General features: G+C 38.1%; 1 protein-coding gene across 1 annotated transcript in view; it reads right to left on the bottom strand.

Moving 5' to 3' along the window:
* The window catches only part of LOC105509290 (tripartite motif-containing protein 51-like), a 102,077-nt gene that overhangs the window by 72,121 nt on the left and 12,422 nt on the right, over positions 1-17,534 (bottom strand). Inside the window, exons 2-5 of the mRNA XM_011938457.1 lie at positions 16,824-17,064; positions 16,116-16,211; positions 14,809-15,039; positions 13,815-13,841 (exon numbers count right to left, since the gene is read on the bottom strand). Coding sequence (XP_011793847.1) covers positions 13,815-13,841; positions 14,809-15,039; positions 16,116-16,211; positions 16,824-17,064 — 595 coding nt within the window. The remainder of the gene's footprint in view (positions 1-13,814; positions 13,842-14,808; positions 15,040-16,115; positions 16,212-16,823; positions 17,065-17,534) is intronic.

The following is a 17,534-nucleotide window of genomic DNA, read 5'->3' as shown; positions in this document are numbered from 1 at the left end:
CTTCCTTCCTTCCTTCCTTCCTTCCTTCCTTCCTTCCTTCCTTCCTTCATTCCTTCCTTCATGCCTTCCTTCCTCTCTCCCACGGTTCCTCTCTCCCTCTCTTTCATTTATTCTTTATTTTCCTTTCCTTCCTTTCTTCCTTTTTCCTTCCTTCATTTTTTTCTTTCATTTTTAGCCACTGATTGTAAGCAATTATTAGAGCTGGGCATAAGAAATTGTTTTTACCATTGAAAGTAAAGACAGGCCATGCACGGTGGCTCACGCCTCTAATTCAAGCACTTTGGGAGGCTGAAGCAAGTGGATCACCTAAGGTCAGGAGTTTGAGACCAGACTGATTGACATGGCAAAAACCCATCTCTACTAAAAATACAAAAATTACCTGGGTGTGGTGATGGGCGCCTGTAGTCCCAGCTACTCAGGAGGCTGAGGTGGGAGCAAACCCTTGAACCCAAGAGGCGGAGGTTGTGGTGAGTGGAGATCACGCCACTGCAGGACAGCCTGGGCGACAGAGTGAGACTCCGTCTCAAAAAAACATAAAATAAAGTAAAAAGTAATGGCAAAACCACAATTACTTTTTGCACCAACCTAATGGATTGTGATGAATATTGCTATAGCTCTAGCTTTAACTTATTTTCCCCTTCCTTTTGAATTTAACAAGCTTCTCGGATCTGTGAATTTTTGGTTAAAAATCTGTGCAATTTTTGGCCACTAGTATTTAAAGTATTTTTCTGTCCTTCCTTTTTTTTAACCTTTTGTGACTTAAATTACAAACATGATAGTCCACTTCAAGCTGTCCATGGTTCACTGATACTCGATTTATATATTAAAGTAGTCCTTACTCCCTCTTTCATTTTGTAGTCTTAAATGCTTTGCTTTCACACTTTGTAATCTAGTATGATGCAAATCTAATCACCCTCTAATCCCTGTACATGTCCTTCTCATTTAAGAAGTTGTAGATTGTATCTCTCTTATACAATTTTTTTCTTTTTACATCTACCATATCTCTACATACTTTATCTGAATATATAAAATATGGTTATTTCAAATGTTGTAATGTGCTTGTCTCCTTATTCTAACATCTCTGTCAATCCTGTTTTATTTTGAATTGATTATTTTGTTCTCCTTATGGACATTTATTTTTGTACTTCTTTTCTCTCTTGGTATTTTTTATTGTATTACAGACATAGTGAATTTTTTTTTACTGCAAATATATTTTTAAAAATATTTTTGGAGGTGTGAGCACCGTTAAGTTTTTTGGAAATAGTTTGATCCTTTTGGATCTTTCTTGGAGAATTTGTTAGCCTGATCTGGAACAAGGTTGAAAACGGATTTATCTGGAGACATTTATTCCATACTGCTGTGCCAAGTATTTTCTGTCTACTCTACCCATCATCCTGGAGAATAGTTACAAATAATTTTGGGTAATGTGCATCATTAATAAGCGCACATTTATGCACTTTACTGAGGATACTATGTTGCTAAAATCTCATAAAAGAAATCTTGTTAAAGTTTTTGAAATCATTTGCTACAGGAGAGATTAGTTGTGTTTTAGAATCTAAGATTGCTTTTAGAAAACATTGTGGTAAAAAATTAACAGCACCTTAATAGCATTTACCTGGAATATATACACTCATATTGTGGAAAGCTTAGAGATGCATTTCTTCCAAAAGCTCTTCATGGCTAGAGCTGTATCTTTAGGTAGAAATACTTCAGAGTAGGAAGCCATCCAGATTTCATTATTCAGTTTTGGTAGAGTTGGGAAGTGAGCTATTCATTTAAAATTATTCTTTATTATTTTCCCACTATTTCACCTTTTTTGTTTGAATGCTATTTACAAAATTTTGTAAACAAAATATTAAAACGAGGAAATAAGCAATAATGAAAGTAGATGATTTGGGAAGAGTCAACGGCCTGGAAAAATGTGCATGTCAAAAAGTGGTTTCACTTAATTACCAGTTTTCTTTCTACACAGCTCATTCTTTTGACTGTTCAACTTTTGGTAATAACTTTTCTGCAGACACCTTCTCATATGTGTAAACCACTACAAGAAAATAAATAGAGGCCCACATGCAAATGTCCAAATGTTTAAAATGTATGACTCTAGCTAACAATCTGTCAGTAAATATTTTGCATCTTTTTTCTTTAAGAAATAGTATATACCTTCATCATAACATAGAAGGCTGTGCTGGAGTTTAGAATTGCCAGATTGTTATAGGAAGGACCAACAGGTTGTACAGTAATAGCCTACTGTACAGTAAGATACCAACCATACTAAGACAGGAGATTTGCAACAGATAATAAGTTAAATGATCACAGTGTTCTGAGAGAGAACATTGGAGGAGACCCTCAAATCCATCTTTCCAAGGAGTTCTGGGCTGGAATTTTTAAGGGGATTGTGTAAGGTGAGGGGCTGGAAAATTCTGCTTGATTGGTTGCTGCAAAGGGGTATGAAATGATCAGGATGTGGACACTGCATTATTTGGTGAGTCAGTTGCTACTGGGGATTGTCAGCACCACAGAGTCTGTAGTTTAATTGGGATGCAGGACAGAACAGTTACAGAGAATTATAGACTAGGGTCTACCTGATTCTAGGGAATAGGCACTAAATGACTATGAGAAAGCGGTTCAGAGAGCTAACTCACCTAATAATGTATTCTGAAAATGTTGCAAGCTTGGTTTATTTTTATTTCTCCCAGACTCTTCTTCTCTGATTAATTTTATGACGTTTAAAAGGATGGTTTCCAGACCTCAGCATGGAGCAATGTTGCCTCATCTGCTCTGGGAAAAATAGGAAGAAGAAGTTAAGAAGCTCCTCATTCGAACAGGGAATTTGGGATTTAGAATTTCAAGAGGAACTCTAGGAGCCAGAAAACCTCACAGTCTTCTCCTCTAGCAGGGTTACATTGGGCGATTTTGGAAGGGCCATCAGGAAGTGCTCTACTGTGTTGGCCCCAGAGCATGGGCCACTCTTTCTACCTTCATTCCTTCTTTCTGAAGCTAAGAGTTTGCTCTGTCCAGTGAGCAGTAAAAGCTTGTCCTTGCAACTTCTAGTCTCTAACATTCCTTCTTACAGATTTTACTTGGCTTATCCCACATTTAGATGGCTCTATCTACTGGTGTTGGAGAATTAGGAGATTTCTGCGACTTGAGGATTCCAAAAGATTATTTATCCCTCTCCCTCCACTATGCTTATGCATCCAGGGATATGATCACTTGGATATTAACAGAGATTATTTGTCTTAAGTCTCTGCCTTCTGGCCCCAGAATTAAACCTGTCTTATCTCTGAATGGATTAATTCTGGAAAACTCCCAGATCTCAATGAAGACCAGCCAAAAAATAGATACCTTTTGGTGGAATCATCCAGATGTATCTATGTACAAAACAAGGCATCCTGGAAGCTGAGGTTCTCTCTCTTTCTTCTCTCTTCTTCTTTACCTTAACAAGTTTGCTACTTTTTGTTTTCTTTTTTTGTAAGAGAAGGGTAAATTTCCCAATCTCAAGAACTGTAAGAAGTGAATTCTCTCTTTAAATTATTCAGTCTTTGGTGTTCTGCTTTAGCAAAACAAAATGCACTAAGACAGCTCTTATACTAAGATGGCATCACTTAAAACAATTATCTTTTTGCATATCCGTTTCCATGCTCATACATTTATAAACTGGATGTAAGTGTAGATTATAAATATACACTACAGTTTCTGTTTATAAAATGCATTATTCACAATAGTTTTAAAATAAGTGTAGGTTAAGTATGTCCTTTTATTCTATACATCCATATTTTTTCTTTCCTTAATTCCAAAAAAAAGTACTTAAATCATAACTAATATATAGCAACAAAAATTACTTTAAAACAAATAAATATTCATAAAATATTTTAAAAATTGCTCTACAATTTACATGTCACAAAAGCCTATAAGTTTGCTGGCATTTGGACCCAACTTTGCCACCAAATATTGCTAAAGAAATTTTAAAATAACACTTCCGTATTAACACATTTTTGTAGATACTCATGGTGGAAGAAATCCAGGACAACAATGGCAGTTGATAGAAAGTACATTTAACTTTTAAAAATGTAGAGCACTTTCTGAAAGAAAATTACTTCAGTGTGGCCTTAAGAAAAAATGAGCCAGGCAGTGTCAGACGCGTGTAATCCCAGCTACTGGGGAGGCTGAGGCACGAGAGTCACTTCAATCCAGGCGGAAAAGTTTGGGCTGTGAACCGCGACCTCGCCACTGCACTCCAGCCTGGGTGACAGAGCAAGACTCCACCTCAATAAAAAAGAAAGGAAAAGTTAAATAAGAAAAGAGGTGGTGGCAGTTATGTCCAAGCATAGGAAACTGGTGTGAACCAGGCACAGCTACAAGATCCATGGGGAATCAGCATCTGTAGGAATGAGCGTGGGGAAGAGACAGAATATCTTGTGAATTTAGTACCTCAAAAGTCACCAACAGGCATTCACTGAAAAGTGTGACATGGATGAGGCCGGAAACCGTCATTCTGAGCAAACTATCGCAAGGACACAAAACCAAACACCGGATGTTCTCACTCATAGGTGGGAATTGAACGATGAGAATACTTGGACACAGGATGGGGAACATCACACACTGGGGCCTGTCGTGGGGTGAGGGGATGGGGGAGGGATAGCATTAGGAGATACACCTAATGTAAATGATGAGTTAATGGCTGCAGCACACCAACATGGCACATGTATACACATGTAACAAACCTGCACATTGTGCACATGTGCCCTAGAACTTAAAGTGTAATTTAAAAAAAAGAAAGAAAGAAAGAAAGAAAGAAATAAAAGTGTGGTGATCTAATTTAAGAAAAGCTGCTGAAACTAGGGAAGGAATTGGCAAATTTTAATATGCAAAAATCTATTGTAGGGTGTGAAGGTCTGGGGCCATCTCTTTCATATAAATCTCAAACATAACCAGTCACAAATCTCTTCCAGGAATAAGTTCTATACTAAGAAGAAACTATTGGCCAGGACTACCACAATAGGAACAGAAGAAGTAAGCTCCCTATAAAATAAACAGAGAATGGAAGTAGAACTAGGAGTGGGCAGAAAGTGAGAGGGCACATAATTGGAAACTGTGAGATCAAAAGAGCTCTAGAATCAGGAAGTTAGGAAAACTATCTTGACCATGTTCAGGAAAGTGAATTTTTTGTAAGTTACATCAATAAAGCGCTGTTTCCCTCTCCATATTTAAGAGATATCAGGGAGGAAAATACATTTTCAAAAGTAATAGACTTCAGTGTGACTGTCCACGAAATGACCTCTAGAGAGAAATTTACTAGAGGAGCCCTGGTTGCAAGGTGACAGTGTCAATGCCATCGGCACCAACCTCAGGAGATACCGACTCAGTGGGCCTCTCTGTCACTTGCCCCACAGCTGTACCTCCCAGGATCCAGCTCTACCACAGGAACTGGCTTCCTCAAGCTGCCTGTAGCCTGTAGAGATCCTCTCCTACCATACCTCCTCTTACTCCTGGTCCCCATGCTCTCCTTTCTCTCCAGGTAATCAAGATAATCTGTTCCTAAAAATTGACTGCAGATTTATTTTTGGTAAATGTACAGTATAATTAAATATCTTTTTTCAAAAACACAAACTGAGTGTCTTGCTGACATATATACAAATTGACAGTCTTCACTTAATAAAGAAATAGCATACAACACAAAAGTAAAAAAAGCCCTTTGGAGAATAGTTCATTTTGATATTATTATGTTTGAACTGTATTACTTAATAATTGGCTTTCCATTTATAAATTTAGTGTCTTTAATAAAAATCTCACAATATCAAGGTTTGAGACAATTGATATATCAAAATTATTTTATGTTCATTTATAGTGTAGTTTTAAATTTTAATTTTAATTTCAGTCAGGGACTCTGTTTCAGAATGTCAATAAATTTGGGTTATGAAACAAAATAACCTGTGTGTGTGTGTGTGTGTGTGTGTGTGTGTGTGTGTGTGAATCACGTGCTTGTGAGTTAGGTCTGTGTGTGTGTGTGTGTGTGTGTGTGTGTGTGAATCACGTGCTTGTGAGTTAGGTCTGACATAAACAAAATAATCAGTTTCCTTAAGCAAATTGGGAGCCATGCCTGTATTTAAGTTATATTTTAAAGAATCACTGCCACCTTTATACTTTACTTTTTGAAGTGAAACCACCTCGCTTGAATACACTATAGTCCTGGAATTTGATATTAAGAATCTGCAGGTAGATAACTTCTCAATGCTTTCAACAAATTTTGCCCTTATTAAAAGTATTGTGAAAACTGCCTTTCAAAACTTTTTGCCTGAAAATAATTTCACTATAAATTTCCCTGTAGGCCTGAAAAAGGACCATTGGCTGTGGCTGCAAAGACTGCTGCCACACAAAATGACAGCTTCAGGGCAGAACTCAGAAAGCACGGGGGAAGAAAGTAAGTACAGCCTGGCTCTGCATAATGACGTTTTGGCCAATAGCAGAATGCATACAAGATGGAAGTTCTATAAGTTATAATGAAACTGAATAAATTCCATCTCATAGTGATGGTACAGCTGTCATAACATACACAATGCATTACTCATGGAAATGTATGATGAACAAAAGAAACAAACCAAACATATACCACATGTTTCACAAACGGACTATCTCTCCTCAAGAAGAACCTCAGGCAAGTTCTTCAGGAGATATTCCAAAAGAAGGCATTGTTATCGTGGGAGGTACAGCTCACAGCTCCGTACGTGTTATTGCCTCTGAAAACCTTCCAGTGGGCCAAGATGTGGAGGTGGAAGACAGTGAAGGTGATGACTCTGACGCTGTGTAGGCCTTAGCTAATGTGTGTGCTTGTGTCCTAACATTTAACAGAAAACTTTAAAAAAATGCTTATAGAACAATAATATAAAGAAAATATTTGCAAAAATCTGTACAATGTGTTTTGTGTTTTAAGCTAAGCATATTACAAAAGAATAAAAAAGTTAAATGTTTAAAAGGTAATAATTTACAGTAAACTAAGGTTAATTTAATATTGAATAAGGAACATTTAAAAAATAAATTTTAGTCTAGCTTAAGAGTACAGAGCAATGTTTATAAGCTAATGTCCTAGGCATTCACACTCACTCACTCACTAACCCAGAACAACTTTCAGTCCTTCAAGTTTCATTCACAGCGAGTGCCCTATACAGGTGCATCACTTGTTATCTTTTCTACCATATTTTTACAGTATCTTTTCTATATTTAGATCTGTTAAGATACACGAATACCATTGTGCTACAGTTGCCTGCAGTATTCAGTAGAGTGATATGCTGCATAGGTCTATAGCCTAGGAGCAGTAGGCTGCACTATATGGACTAGGTGTGTAGGACACTATACCATCTAGGCTTGCTTTAGCACAGTGATGAAATTGCCTTATGATGCCTTTCTCAGAATGTATTCCCGTGGTTAAGTGAGTAATGACAGTACTTGCAAGGTGCTTTCACATGGACCTTATGTTACTTCTTGAGTACTGTGCCCCAGAAGTGATGTGTATACATCCGCAGTCCCTCAGACCTGAGGTTCCCAGATCCCAGAAGCAGTTCCCCCAAAAATTCCAGCAACAGGTACATCCTTCATTTTCATTTTGAAAGAAAATGTAATGCTCTCAGAATTGTGAACTTTACCATTTTGGTGTAGAAAGAAACTTGAGTGACAGAATCAGTGATGAGACTAGCTGTGAAAACAGAGAAGCTTTTTCAAGAAGTGTGCTGTGAGCTATTAACCCATGAAAGGGACAAAGAATAACATCCTAGGTAAAAAATAAAATAAAACGAACATAAAACTGTTTTACAAAGATCTACCTGAATACTAAAATTTGGTAGAAACCATTGCTGTTATTTAGGAAGAAATACAGGGGAAAGAGAGGAAGGGAAAGATGGGGCTGGGAGACAGGAATAGGGAGAGAGAGAGAGAACACAATCAGTAGACTTAAATACTACAGACACCAAGACAATATGATTGAGTGTTTGGTATGAAGCAGAAGCAGCAGAGAAAACCACAGTAAGGCGTTATTTACAATGGAACTTTTAGGCCTGGCTTGTATTCTGTCAAGGTTGTAATGTTTTCCCTGGATCCATGCGCTAATTAACAGTCAACACCCACAAATTCTTTCATCATTAGTGTTCAATCTAATCCTAATCTGGATATTCAATCTAATAAAAGCACGTACCACAGAATAACATGGGGGAAATCTGAATAAATTCTAGAATTCAGCTCGTAGTAATGTATCAATATTGATTTCCTAGATTTAACAAATGTACAATGAAAATGTAAGATGATTATTTTAGAGGAAAAATTAACCAGGTATGGGAATATGTAAGTCTCTATCATCTTCCCAACTTTTTATAAATCTAAAAAATTATGAAAAAAATCTGAAAGATTACTATGAAGGAAAACATCCATCTGTACTCCACAGCATATTTATATAATAAAAAAGGCAAGTTGTAGAAAGATTTGTATACATCAAACCCTCAAAAAACATCATTTCATTGTAAGTAATTTTGTTATAAAATTGATGAAAAAAAATCAGTTCCCAACCATGGCCACTGTCTTTGTACAGTTTGTATGTTCATCCATGTCTGCGTATATACAATTACTGTGTATGTACAAATACTATATTTTATAAATATATACCTAATATACCCATACACCCCACACCCACACACAAGGCTTTGAGAAAGGCACTTTGCTCTGGGAATGAGGCTTATGAGCAGTGAATTTGGGAATCAAACCCAGGCAATTTAGCTTCAACACATCGCTCTTAACCATGATACCATATTACTCTCGCCTGACTTTTTCATAGTGGAAAATACACAGCAGAAACCTCATGCCATTTCCAGGAAATGTAAGGACTCAAGAATTATTTTGACATATGCAGGAAATGTTGCATCTTGTCTTGTTTACCAGTATCCCTTGTTCTCTACAACTTTGCTTTTCCTCACCAAACTTTACTTTTCTGACACATTTATGAGTGCATTCCACTAAAGAACGAGAGTTTTACTTTGTGTCAGACACTGATAGAAACTCTCTTTCTCCATATATGCCTGAACTTGACTGTCCTCTTTCTGTTCCCATTAGTTAACCCCGAATGCATTTTACCCTTTTAGATGTCATAAGGGTGTGACTGAGCAGTTTCAAGGGCATCAACTTTTGCTTTCTCCTCCTCCCTTAGAATCCTGCATCTGCATTGCTGGTCTCAGACAAAACAGGCAACCCCTATTTCCCATTCTGGGATATTTTAATGACCATCTTTTCTTATGTTATGTATTTGAAGGGCAAAGACAGATCATTGGAAAGCAGATAGACAGGGACCTGTGTTCTGAGAACTGGGCCAGAAGACTGATAGAGGCACAGAAGAATTTCAGAGTGATTCTGGGAGGCATCATGGTTCAGTAAGGGCCAGAGGAGTGGCACATATGGGCACAGGGTGAGAGGCCTGTGACAGGACACAGCCTATCTCTTTTGCAGCAGAATGTTAATAGACATTAGATTTTAGTAAACAGAGAACATATCTCTGAGTCAGCATCAAAAACTTCCACAGTCTGGAAGAATGAATAGTCACAGGACCTAGCCTCACCTTCCATTTTGAGTATGAGAGACTACAGCAGTGAGAATGGAAAAGCTTTTATCTGAGGTTAAAACCAATGTCCCTCTCTTTAATCCACACTTACTGGTAAGGTCCAGTGGATGCCTCGGCTACAGGTTTCTGAACTTCTGGCTTTTGAGGGAAAGACTTTGTCACCCTCTATGCTGAAGGTATTCTATGTGCTATGAACCCCAGTCAGTGACTCTTAATATCAAGAAATCTTGGGAAGTACAAGGTATTCAAAAGGCTTACATGAATAGTTTGCAGCCACATACAGACATCAGAAGGGGGTTCCTGACAAGGATGCACTGACATTTTTTATCTCACTGTCCTAGAATTACTGTGTCTGTCCCTGGTCATCTTGAAGGAGATGGACCACCCCTTCCACCCCTCCACTCCAGTATCGTGTGCATCTACCTCAGTGATTTTGCTGTGTTGTGTTCATGATTGTCCAGTTGATACCAAATCTTGAAAATTTCCAAAAGAACATTAATGTGGTTAATTGTCGATTGCCCTTTTACAGGAATGCAGAACTTGAATGATGTTTCTGTAAGGGGATCATTGGATCTCATGTTTTACAGGACCCTGAGTCTCTGGATATAGATCCTCAATGTCCACTTCTTAGGAAGAGTAGGTGTAGTAGGCTATATTCCTCCCCCATTCTCCCTAAAAAGTGCTAAAATATATATTCCATCCCCCATTGTCTTTCCATGATGTAACTTCAAGACTGCTACTGCTGTGTGTTCTAGTCCCTTTACTTTGTATAGGGTTGTGACTACAGCTGATGTTTTACTCTGTAGCATAATGGTAGTATAGACTTCTCCTGACTCTATGGGAGTCTTCACTGTGGAAAATTATCCACCATGCTGTGAGCAAGGCCAAGCCACTACCTGGAGAAGCAGTTTGAATATATTCTAGGTAACAACACCAACCAAGGAACCCCAGACATCAGCCAGGATCATCTGCTGGACTGGAAGTAGAATGTTTGTTTCCATTATTTAATCAGTGATTATGAAAATGACCATTTGGTGGGTAGACAGACTCAATGGACTCACTACAAACTGGGATTTCATCAAAACTGGGTTATGTTTATTTTGTTTTTTGATTTGGTTTAGTTAGTTGTTTTTTTTTCCCTGATACTAATATGTTTCCACTGTAGCATGAGATGATGGTTATGTCTCAGGTCTCTAGATTATCAATGAGAATTCACAGTCTGTGTGAATTGGAAGTATAAACACAGTTAAAACAGACAGTCTGCTCATCTCTCTATTTTTCCCTGGGTGATGCTGTTTGCTTTATTAAACAGCTACAGAATTCCATGTGGGTTAAACCCTATTGGTTCTTGCTCAGACATTGCCAGCAACTTCTCAGAGAAGCAATAGACTGTACCATTAGCCTATGTCTGTATGTGGATATTCTATGTAGGCTTTTGTAGTGTGTTCTGATGTTCACACAATGATAAAATCGCCTAATAATGCATTTCTCAGAATGTATTTTGTTGCCATAGGATGCATGACTCTTAAATTCCTATTCTAGCCCAAAGATTCAGTGAAAACTTCTGTGTAAAGTACATTTTTCCTCCTAAAGTGATGAGGTGTAGAATTTATTGTATTAATAGGAGGGAACTTTCACACTTACAAGTGCATTGTGCAAAATCCTTTCTGTCCATGATGTGCAAATTTTGTTCCTGCATGAGATCATTAAGTTGGAAACATATACCCATATATTTCCAGAATTCCATCCAATCAATTCACAAACACTTGAAAATCACAATACATATTTTAGGAAATGGGCCATAGGAGATTATTTTAATTGTAAGAAAATGTACAAAAAAGTTTTGCATTTTACATATTTTCTATTTAATAGCAACAAAATGAAGTGACATTAAAATAGATAAAAGCCTGAACAGTATGATTTCTTTGTATCAACAGTGAAGGGCTCCCTTGTATATGGAGTTCCCAAACAGTCAGGTCTCTTAATCCTGATCATCTGTGGCAGGTGTAAAAGAAAGGCCTGACAGGAAAATTTTAGGAGCCAGCCGGGTAACTCCATATGAGGGAACTCCTGGTGACATTCAAAAAACTCACACTTCCACTTTCAAAATCAAGAAACACACCAACCCGGCCCAGAGGTTTCTCTACATAGTGAGGAAACATTGGGGAGGTGGTCAAGAGACTGAAACGATTATCCACCTTCACACACAAAAGAAGAAATATGTCCTTAGATGTAACCATTGTGCTATTCTTCCTTATCCAGGAGTCCGTACAGACTCCCAAAGCCCAGTCCCAAGAGTTGTCCACATCCAGCTCCCAGTAGTGTTTCCCAGAGGAGAAGACCCAGGGGCTCCCCATGCAGCAAAATAGTCAGATCTGTCAGAATTCAAAGATCCACGTCTAAGCATCAAACTTCTCACATCCTCAAACAGCCTGATATTGTGATTGGTTACTTCCCAAGTGAAGGCAATTTCCACTGTAGAAAAAAGAGAATGTTCAAGTGAAAAGTAGTTTATACATTCTCATGTTCAGATAAGAAAGAGACTCTCATTAGAAAACACAGATCAAGATTAGAAAGAAACTTCTGTCTGAAAAAATGTTAGAATCAAAGGGTGTTAAGATATCTGCACAAGTAAATGGCTAAACTACAATGATCACAATTTCTATAAACTCAAAAAGTATAAAGGGGAGGAAGGTCATGTCTACGTCTAGTTGAGCGACCTTTCATAACAACTGAAAAACTGGAAGCTCTTGTCCTGCAGCCAAGTCCATAGCAATAAAATTAACCTCCACTGCCTCTTCTCTGTCAGGGCAGAGTAGGAGGCTTGGGACAGGAGATGAGGTGGGGAACCATTCTTAGATCCAAATAAAAAGTTACCATTTTGCCAGAAATATTATAATCTGTCACTGAAGCTAGCAAATTCATACTTAAAGAGAAAATCTGAATTTGCCTTCTGAAAAGTGCAGATTCTGTGCAAGAATTCTCTGACTTTCATGTCAGATTCAGGCACAGACCTCTTTTATCTGCTGGATTTATCATGATCTATCTTGGAGTTCTATCTAAGGCCTCATCAACCACCAAATCATGTTTCTATGGTTCACAGGTTCTCCGTTTTTGCACTGTTATATAAGTTACTCATGTATGTTTTCGTTGATTAAAAACGTGACTAAAATTATAAATGCTATGAAACTTCACCTGAAATGTATTTTAAAAAACACCGTCACTCAAATCAGTTGTTAACTGCACTAAATTTGAAATTGAAATGTCCTAAATTAATTTAGTTCTGTATATTTCAGGTAACAATTGTATAGATGAAATTGTAGGAGGGAATGGTTCCTAAAGTCCTAAAAGGCGCTTCTGCATGTTTTATTTTTCTAAGAAATTTGTTATGTGGCTGATTCCTATTACATTTCACCAGTTTTTGTTTACCTTTGTCTGTTTGATGATAGTGAAACTATAAATATTAAAGCCTATTCACAGACTATTCTCTTCTTCTAGATGAAAGATGATTACACTGGTAAAGCTGCCCATAGAAAACCATAAATGAAGGCATTGCATGTTGATCTCACCAAGAGGGTGACACTCACCTCGGAAGCGGTTGAGCCTGTCCACCAGTCCAGTGATGGGCCCTGCAGTGAGCTCCAGATTGACAGGCTGGGGCATGTGCAGCAGCACAGACTCACTCCTGCAAGGAAGTTGGTTGAGTTGATTAAGTTTCTGATGTCTGCGTTTAAGAAACAGATTGCAACAGAAAATGCTTCTTTCAGATCCACTTCTGATATTGTAATGTAGCTTCACAATCCTAGGATGGGTTTGTGGCTCTTAGGGAATCTTTCTAACTACTCACTCCATTTCTAACCGAATGCCACTGAAAGATAAATGCCTCTCTCCCTATCTGCCACCAAATAGTTTATCTCTAATTAGGATTCTGAATCCTAAAACCAGGCAATTGTATTCTAGCAACTTCTGCATTGAACTCTTCAAAACATAACCCCCAGAGTCACTTGGGAAAGTAAGAAAAGGTTAATGTCTGATAAAAGGCATAGGTAATATTCAACATACCACACAAACACATGAGTACACACACAAACACACACACACACAATCGCACTGACACATTATGGTGTGGTGTTAGTAAATTATGTTTTCACTTTGTTGGAAACAGCTTGATGTTTTCATAGCACGCCTTGTGCTCCACCTTGCACTGATGGCCAAAAACATACCTTGCCACAATGTCTCCCAAATCCTGTAGAGAGAGAGAGCGAAAGAAAAAATGACTTCTTTAGAAAGTTGTTATTCTTGTTGGATGAGGTGGCTCACACCTGTAATCCCAGCACTTTGGGAGGCCAAGGTGGGTGGAACACCTGAGGCCAGGAGTTCCACACTATCCTGGACAACAGGCAAAAACCCAACTCTATTGAAAATACAAACAAATTAGCTGGATGTGGTGGTGCATGCCTGTAGTTCCAGCTACTTGGGAGGCTGAAGCAGGAGAATTACTTGAACCAAGGAGGCAGAAGTTGCAGTGAACTGAGATTGGGCCACTGACTTCAGTCTGGGTGACAGAAGACTCTCTCTCAAAAAAAACAAACAAAAATTCTGCCCATCTGGTCTTTAGGTTTTGAAAACGTTAGAATTACCATATACTATCACTGCAACTCTTTTAAAATGTATTCTCATCTCTAGCAATTATACCAGTAAGACCTATTGACAGAATCAATTTCTGATAAACTCAGGACCCTAAATTTGCATGAGAGAGAAAGGTGTGAGTAGCGACTGCGCATTGCTGCAGCTGTGTACAATGCAGTCTTTTTCAGGGCTAGCCCCCAAAGGATAATATGGCTGAAATTAAGAGCATTTCAAACCTAAGACTTCCCAAAATGAGGAAGAAGGAAATGTTAGTTTTTCCATAATTTCTATGGATTATCCATTGGAGACAAAAGTGAATTTTCACATGAAATTTTTTCTTCCACAGATTTAATGAAATGTGCTGGAGGAGGAAGCTTGTGGTAGAAAATGTTCTATGGAAATCTAGTTGCACAATTCCATAAAGGTTTATTTCTATGATTAGGTTAGCAGTTATCGTTTATCTCTATAAGGCTCTCACCATCAATGTGGGAGAAGAAGAAATAATGTCTTTGGTACCCAATGGAAGGCAAAGATGTAAAGGTCAGCTAATACAAAGTATCTCAAGGGGCATCCTCCATTCTTACCTGGAGCAGCTCCACATCTGGTTTATGACACATTTTCATTAGTTCCTGATACATATCTTTCAAGTGTTTACTCTTTTGATCCATGTTGACCCAACTTCTCTGGAGTTGCTGAAAAATCTCTTGGTACTCCTTGTTCAGTCTCTCTAGATGTTGTTTTTCTTCCCTATGGAGAACTGGATGCAGCTTCCTGTACTCATTTCTGATCATCTGTGCCCGTAAAACCACATCGCCCTGTAGGGACATGGGTTTTGTAGGTTACATACCCAGGCTTCTTCCACCTCACAGAACGCACAAATTCATCCTCCTCATTCCTTCTTTTATTTTCCATCATTTACAAACAGTCTGATGAGTTAAACAAGACCTTCCTTCAAAATTTATGTAATTCATCAATTCCTGAACACCTGCAAAATAGCGCTTTAGAATTAAGTGTTTAAATATATGTCCTCTTAAATCTGAAATACCGTTAGAAAACAACTAAAATTGATGATTGATTGTCAAATTGTCATGGATAATATATATAATCTTTGTTACTCAATTAGTTTGTTGTTTCAAATCTCTGTACTTCACAGACTAAACAATCACTGTCAGTAGAAATGATTTTAGTATATTATAATCAGAATCAGAAGCCGTCACACAAAAAGGATCTTAGTAAAAAATTTAACCCCCATCTCTCAAACCGACTACCTCTTTTCTGTCTCCTATCTTTCTTCTATCAAAAGCCATAGGCTCTGTATTGCCCTGCCATTCTAAGAACATGAATCTCCATTCCATTGTGTCTCTCCTCTCAATATTGACACTGTTACTCTCTTGCTCCTCCAGTCATTTTTTATCCCTTCTCCTCAGCTTTTCATCTTGTTACATTTTCTCCTACCTGAACTGGCATCATCTGGGTCCTCTGCTATCAGACTTCACCAGCACAGGCACATTTCTTAAATTACTGTTCCTACCTGATTTCTTCCCCCTGGCCAACCTCATATTCACCATTAAATACCTTTATTTCTCAATTATGTACTATGTAATTAATATTACATAATAATTCATTTTATTCAGAAAACTCTGTCTGAAATACTTATTCATTTTAAGCACATACTTGCCCTTCAGAATTTATATTTATTTTTTACTTATCTGAAGAACACTTCCAAGAAACCTGAACAAGCATTATATTGAACAGTCTGGTTGTTTTCCAGCCTATGAATAAACACATGACAAAATCTGGCATATGAGAATTTCAACTCAAGTTGCTAATATAAATGTTGTCAGCACACCTGTCTCAAGCTGGTCGTGAGGATTCACAGTCTCATACTTACCCTCCAGAGGAAGGCTGTTTTTCTCTCCTCATTTAGATTTCTCTGATTTTCTTGAATCTTTTTCCATGAAATCCTCATTTGCTTTAAGAGCTTCTCCTGCAAAAGAATTATGAGGTTAAAAAACAGAAAGTCAAATACCATGGATTCTACACTCTGAATAATATACGCAGGCAAGGGATGTAATATATACATACATTAGAGAGAAGGAAAAAAAAAATTTTTCACTGCTCATCCTCAATTGATATTTTCAGTTCTGAGGTTTCAGAATATAGAACAGTTTAGGGAAATGAAGAGTGAAGATTTCCTGTAACCTGGTTAATGTTCAGTGAAACATCCTGCTTCAGAACCCACTATGCTAGTCCCCTGATTTTGTAGTTTGCTATTCCCATACTCGTTTATCCAGTAATAAAAACATATTTCCAAAATACCTTTTTCTGCCCTTGTAGTTTTGTTGCTTTTCAATGCCTTTAGCATTGAACAGTAGAGTCAATAATAAGGACATTTACTTAATCAGTCTCTTTTTGGGTGCAAGCTCCATGAAGGAAGGTAGAGTTGCATATTTTATTCAAAATTTCATCACTGGTACCTAGAACAGCACCTGGCACTCAGTAAAGAAAGGAGTAATCACCATGATGATTCTCATTGCCTTCTAATCTCTTTAACTCTGTCACCCTTCAGCTTTCAGGTGATCGCAGAGCTATCTCTTACCCAGTGTTCCTCAGCTGCCCCTTCAATGGGATAGTGTTTGTGAGCCCCGTGCTCCTGAGAGTTGGAGCACAGCAAACAGAGCAGACTCTTTTCCACATCACAGAACATCTTCTTTGTTTCCCTATGGGTCCCACATATTTGTTTCTCAGAGCTCAGGAATTGCCAGAGACTGGCTTTTCTCACTATGGTTACTAAATTCTTCAGAAGAATATTGGTTTTGAAGTCCTTTGAAGTCCTGTTTCTGTGATGGTTCGCTGCATGCAGGGCAGTCGGTGAAGGGGTGGCCTGCCCCTCCACACTTGTGGGTGTTTCTCATTACATGGAACGAAAGACTTGAGAAAAGGAAATAATACACAGAGACAAAATGTAGAGAAAGAAAAGCAGGGCCCAGGGGACCGGTGCTCAGCTTACAGAGGACCCACGCCGGCACTGGCCTCTGAGTTCCCTTAGTATTTGAGAATTATCTTTACCATTAAAAGGATAAGGGAGTGGTTGGACAATAGGAGTATTGTAGGGACGAAATCCGCAGTAAGACATATGAAAAAATCCTTGTAACATGAGTAAGTTTAAAGGAAAATGCTGTGCCTTGAGATGTATATGCGACATCTCCATAAACCTTTTAGCAGCATTGCTCCAGCAAGTCCCACCTTATTCCTAATGCCCCAGCAAGTCCCACCTTATTCCTAAAGGCAGTTTTCTCCTTGCTCAGTA

Source organism: Colobus angolensis, unplaced genomic scaffold (genome assembly GCF_000951035.1).
Source record: "Colobus angolensis palliatus isolate OR3802 unplaced genomic scaffold, Cang.pa_1.0 Scaffold174, whole genome shotgun sequence".
In the NCBI taxonomy this organism is placed as follows: domain Eukaryota; kingdom Metazoa; phylum Chordata; class Mammalia; order Primates; family Cercopithecidae; genus Colobus; species Colobus angolensis.
The sequence above is the reverse complement of the archived record's forward strand: the minus strand, read 5'-3'. Positions and strand labels throughout refer to the sequence as shown.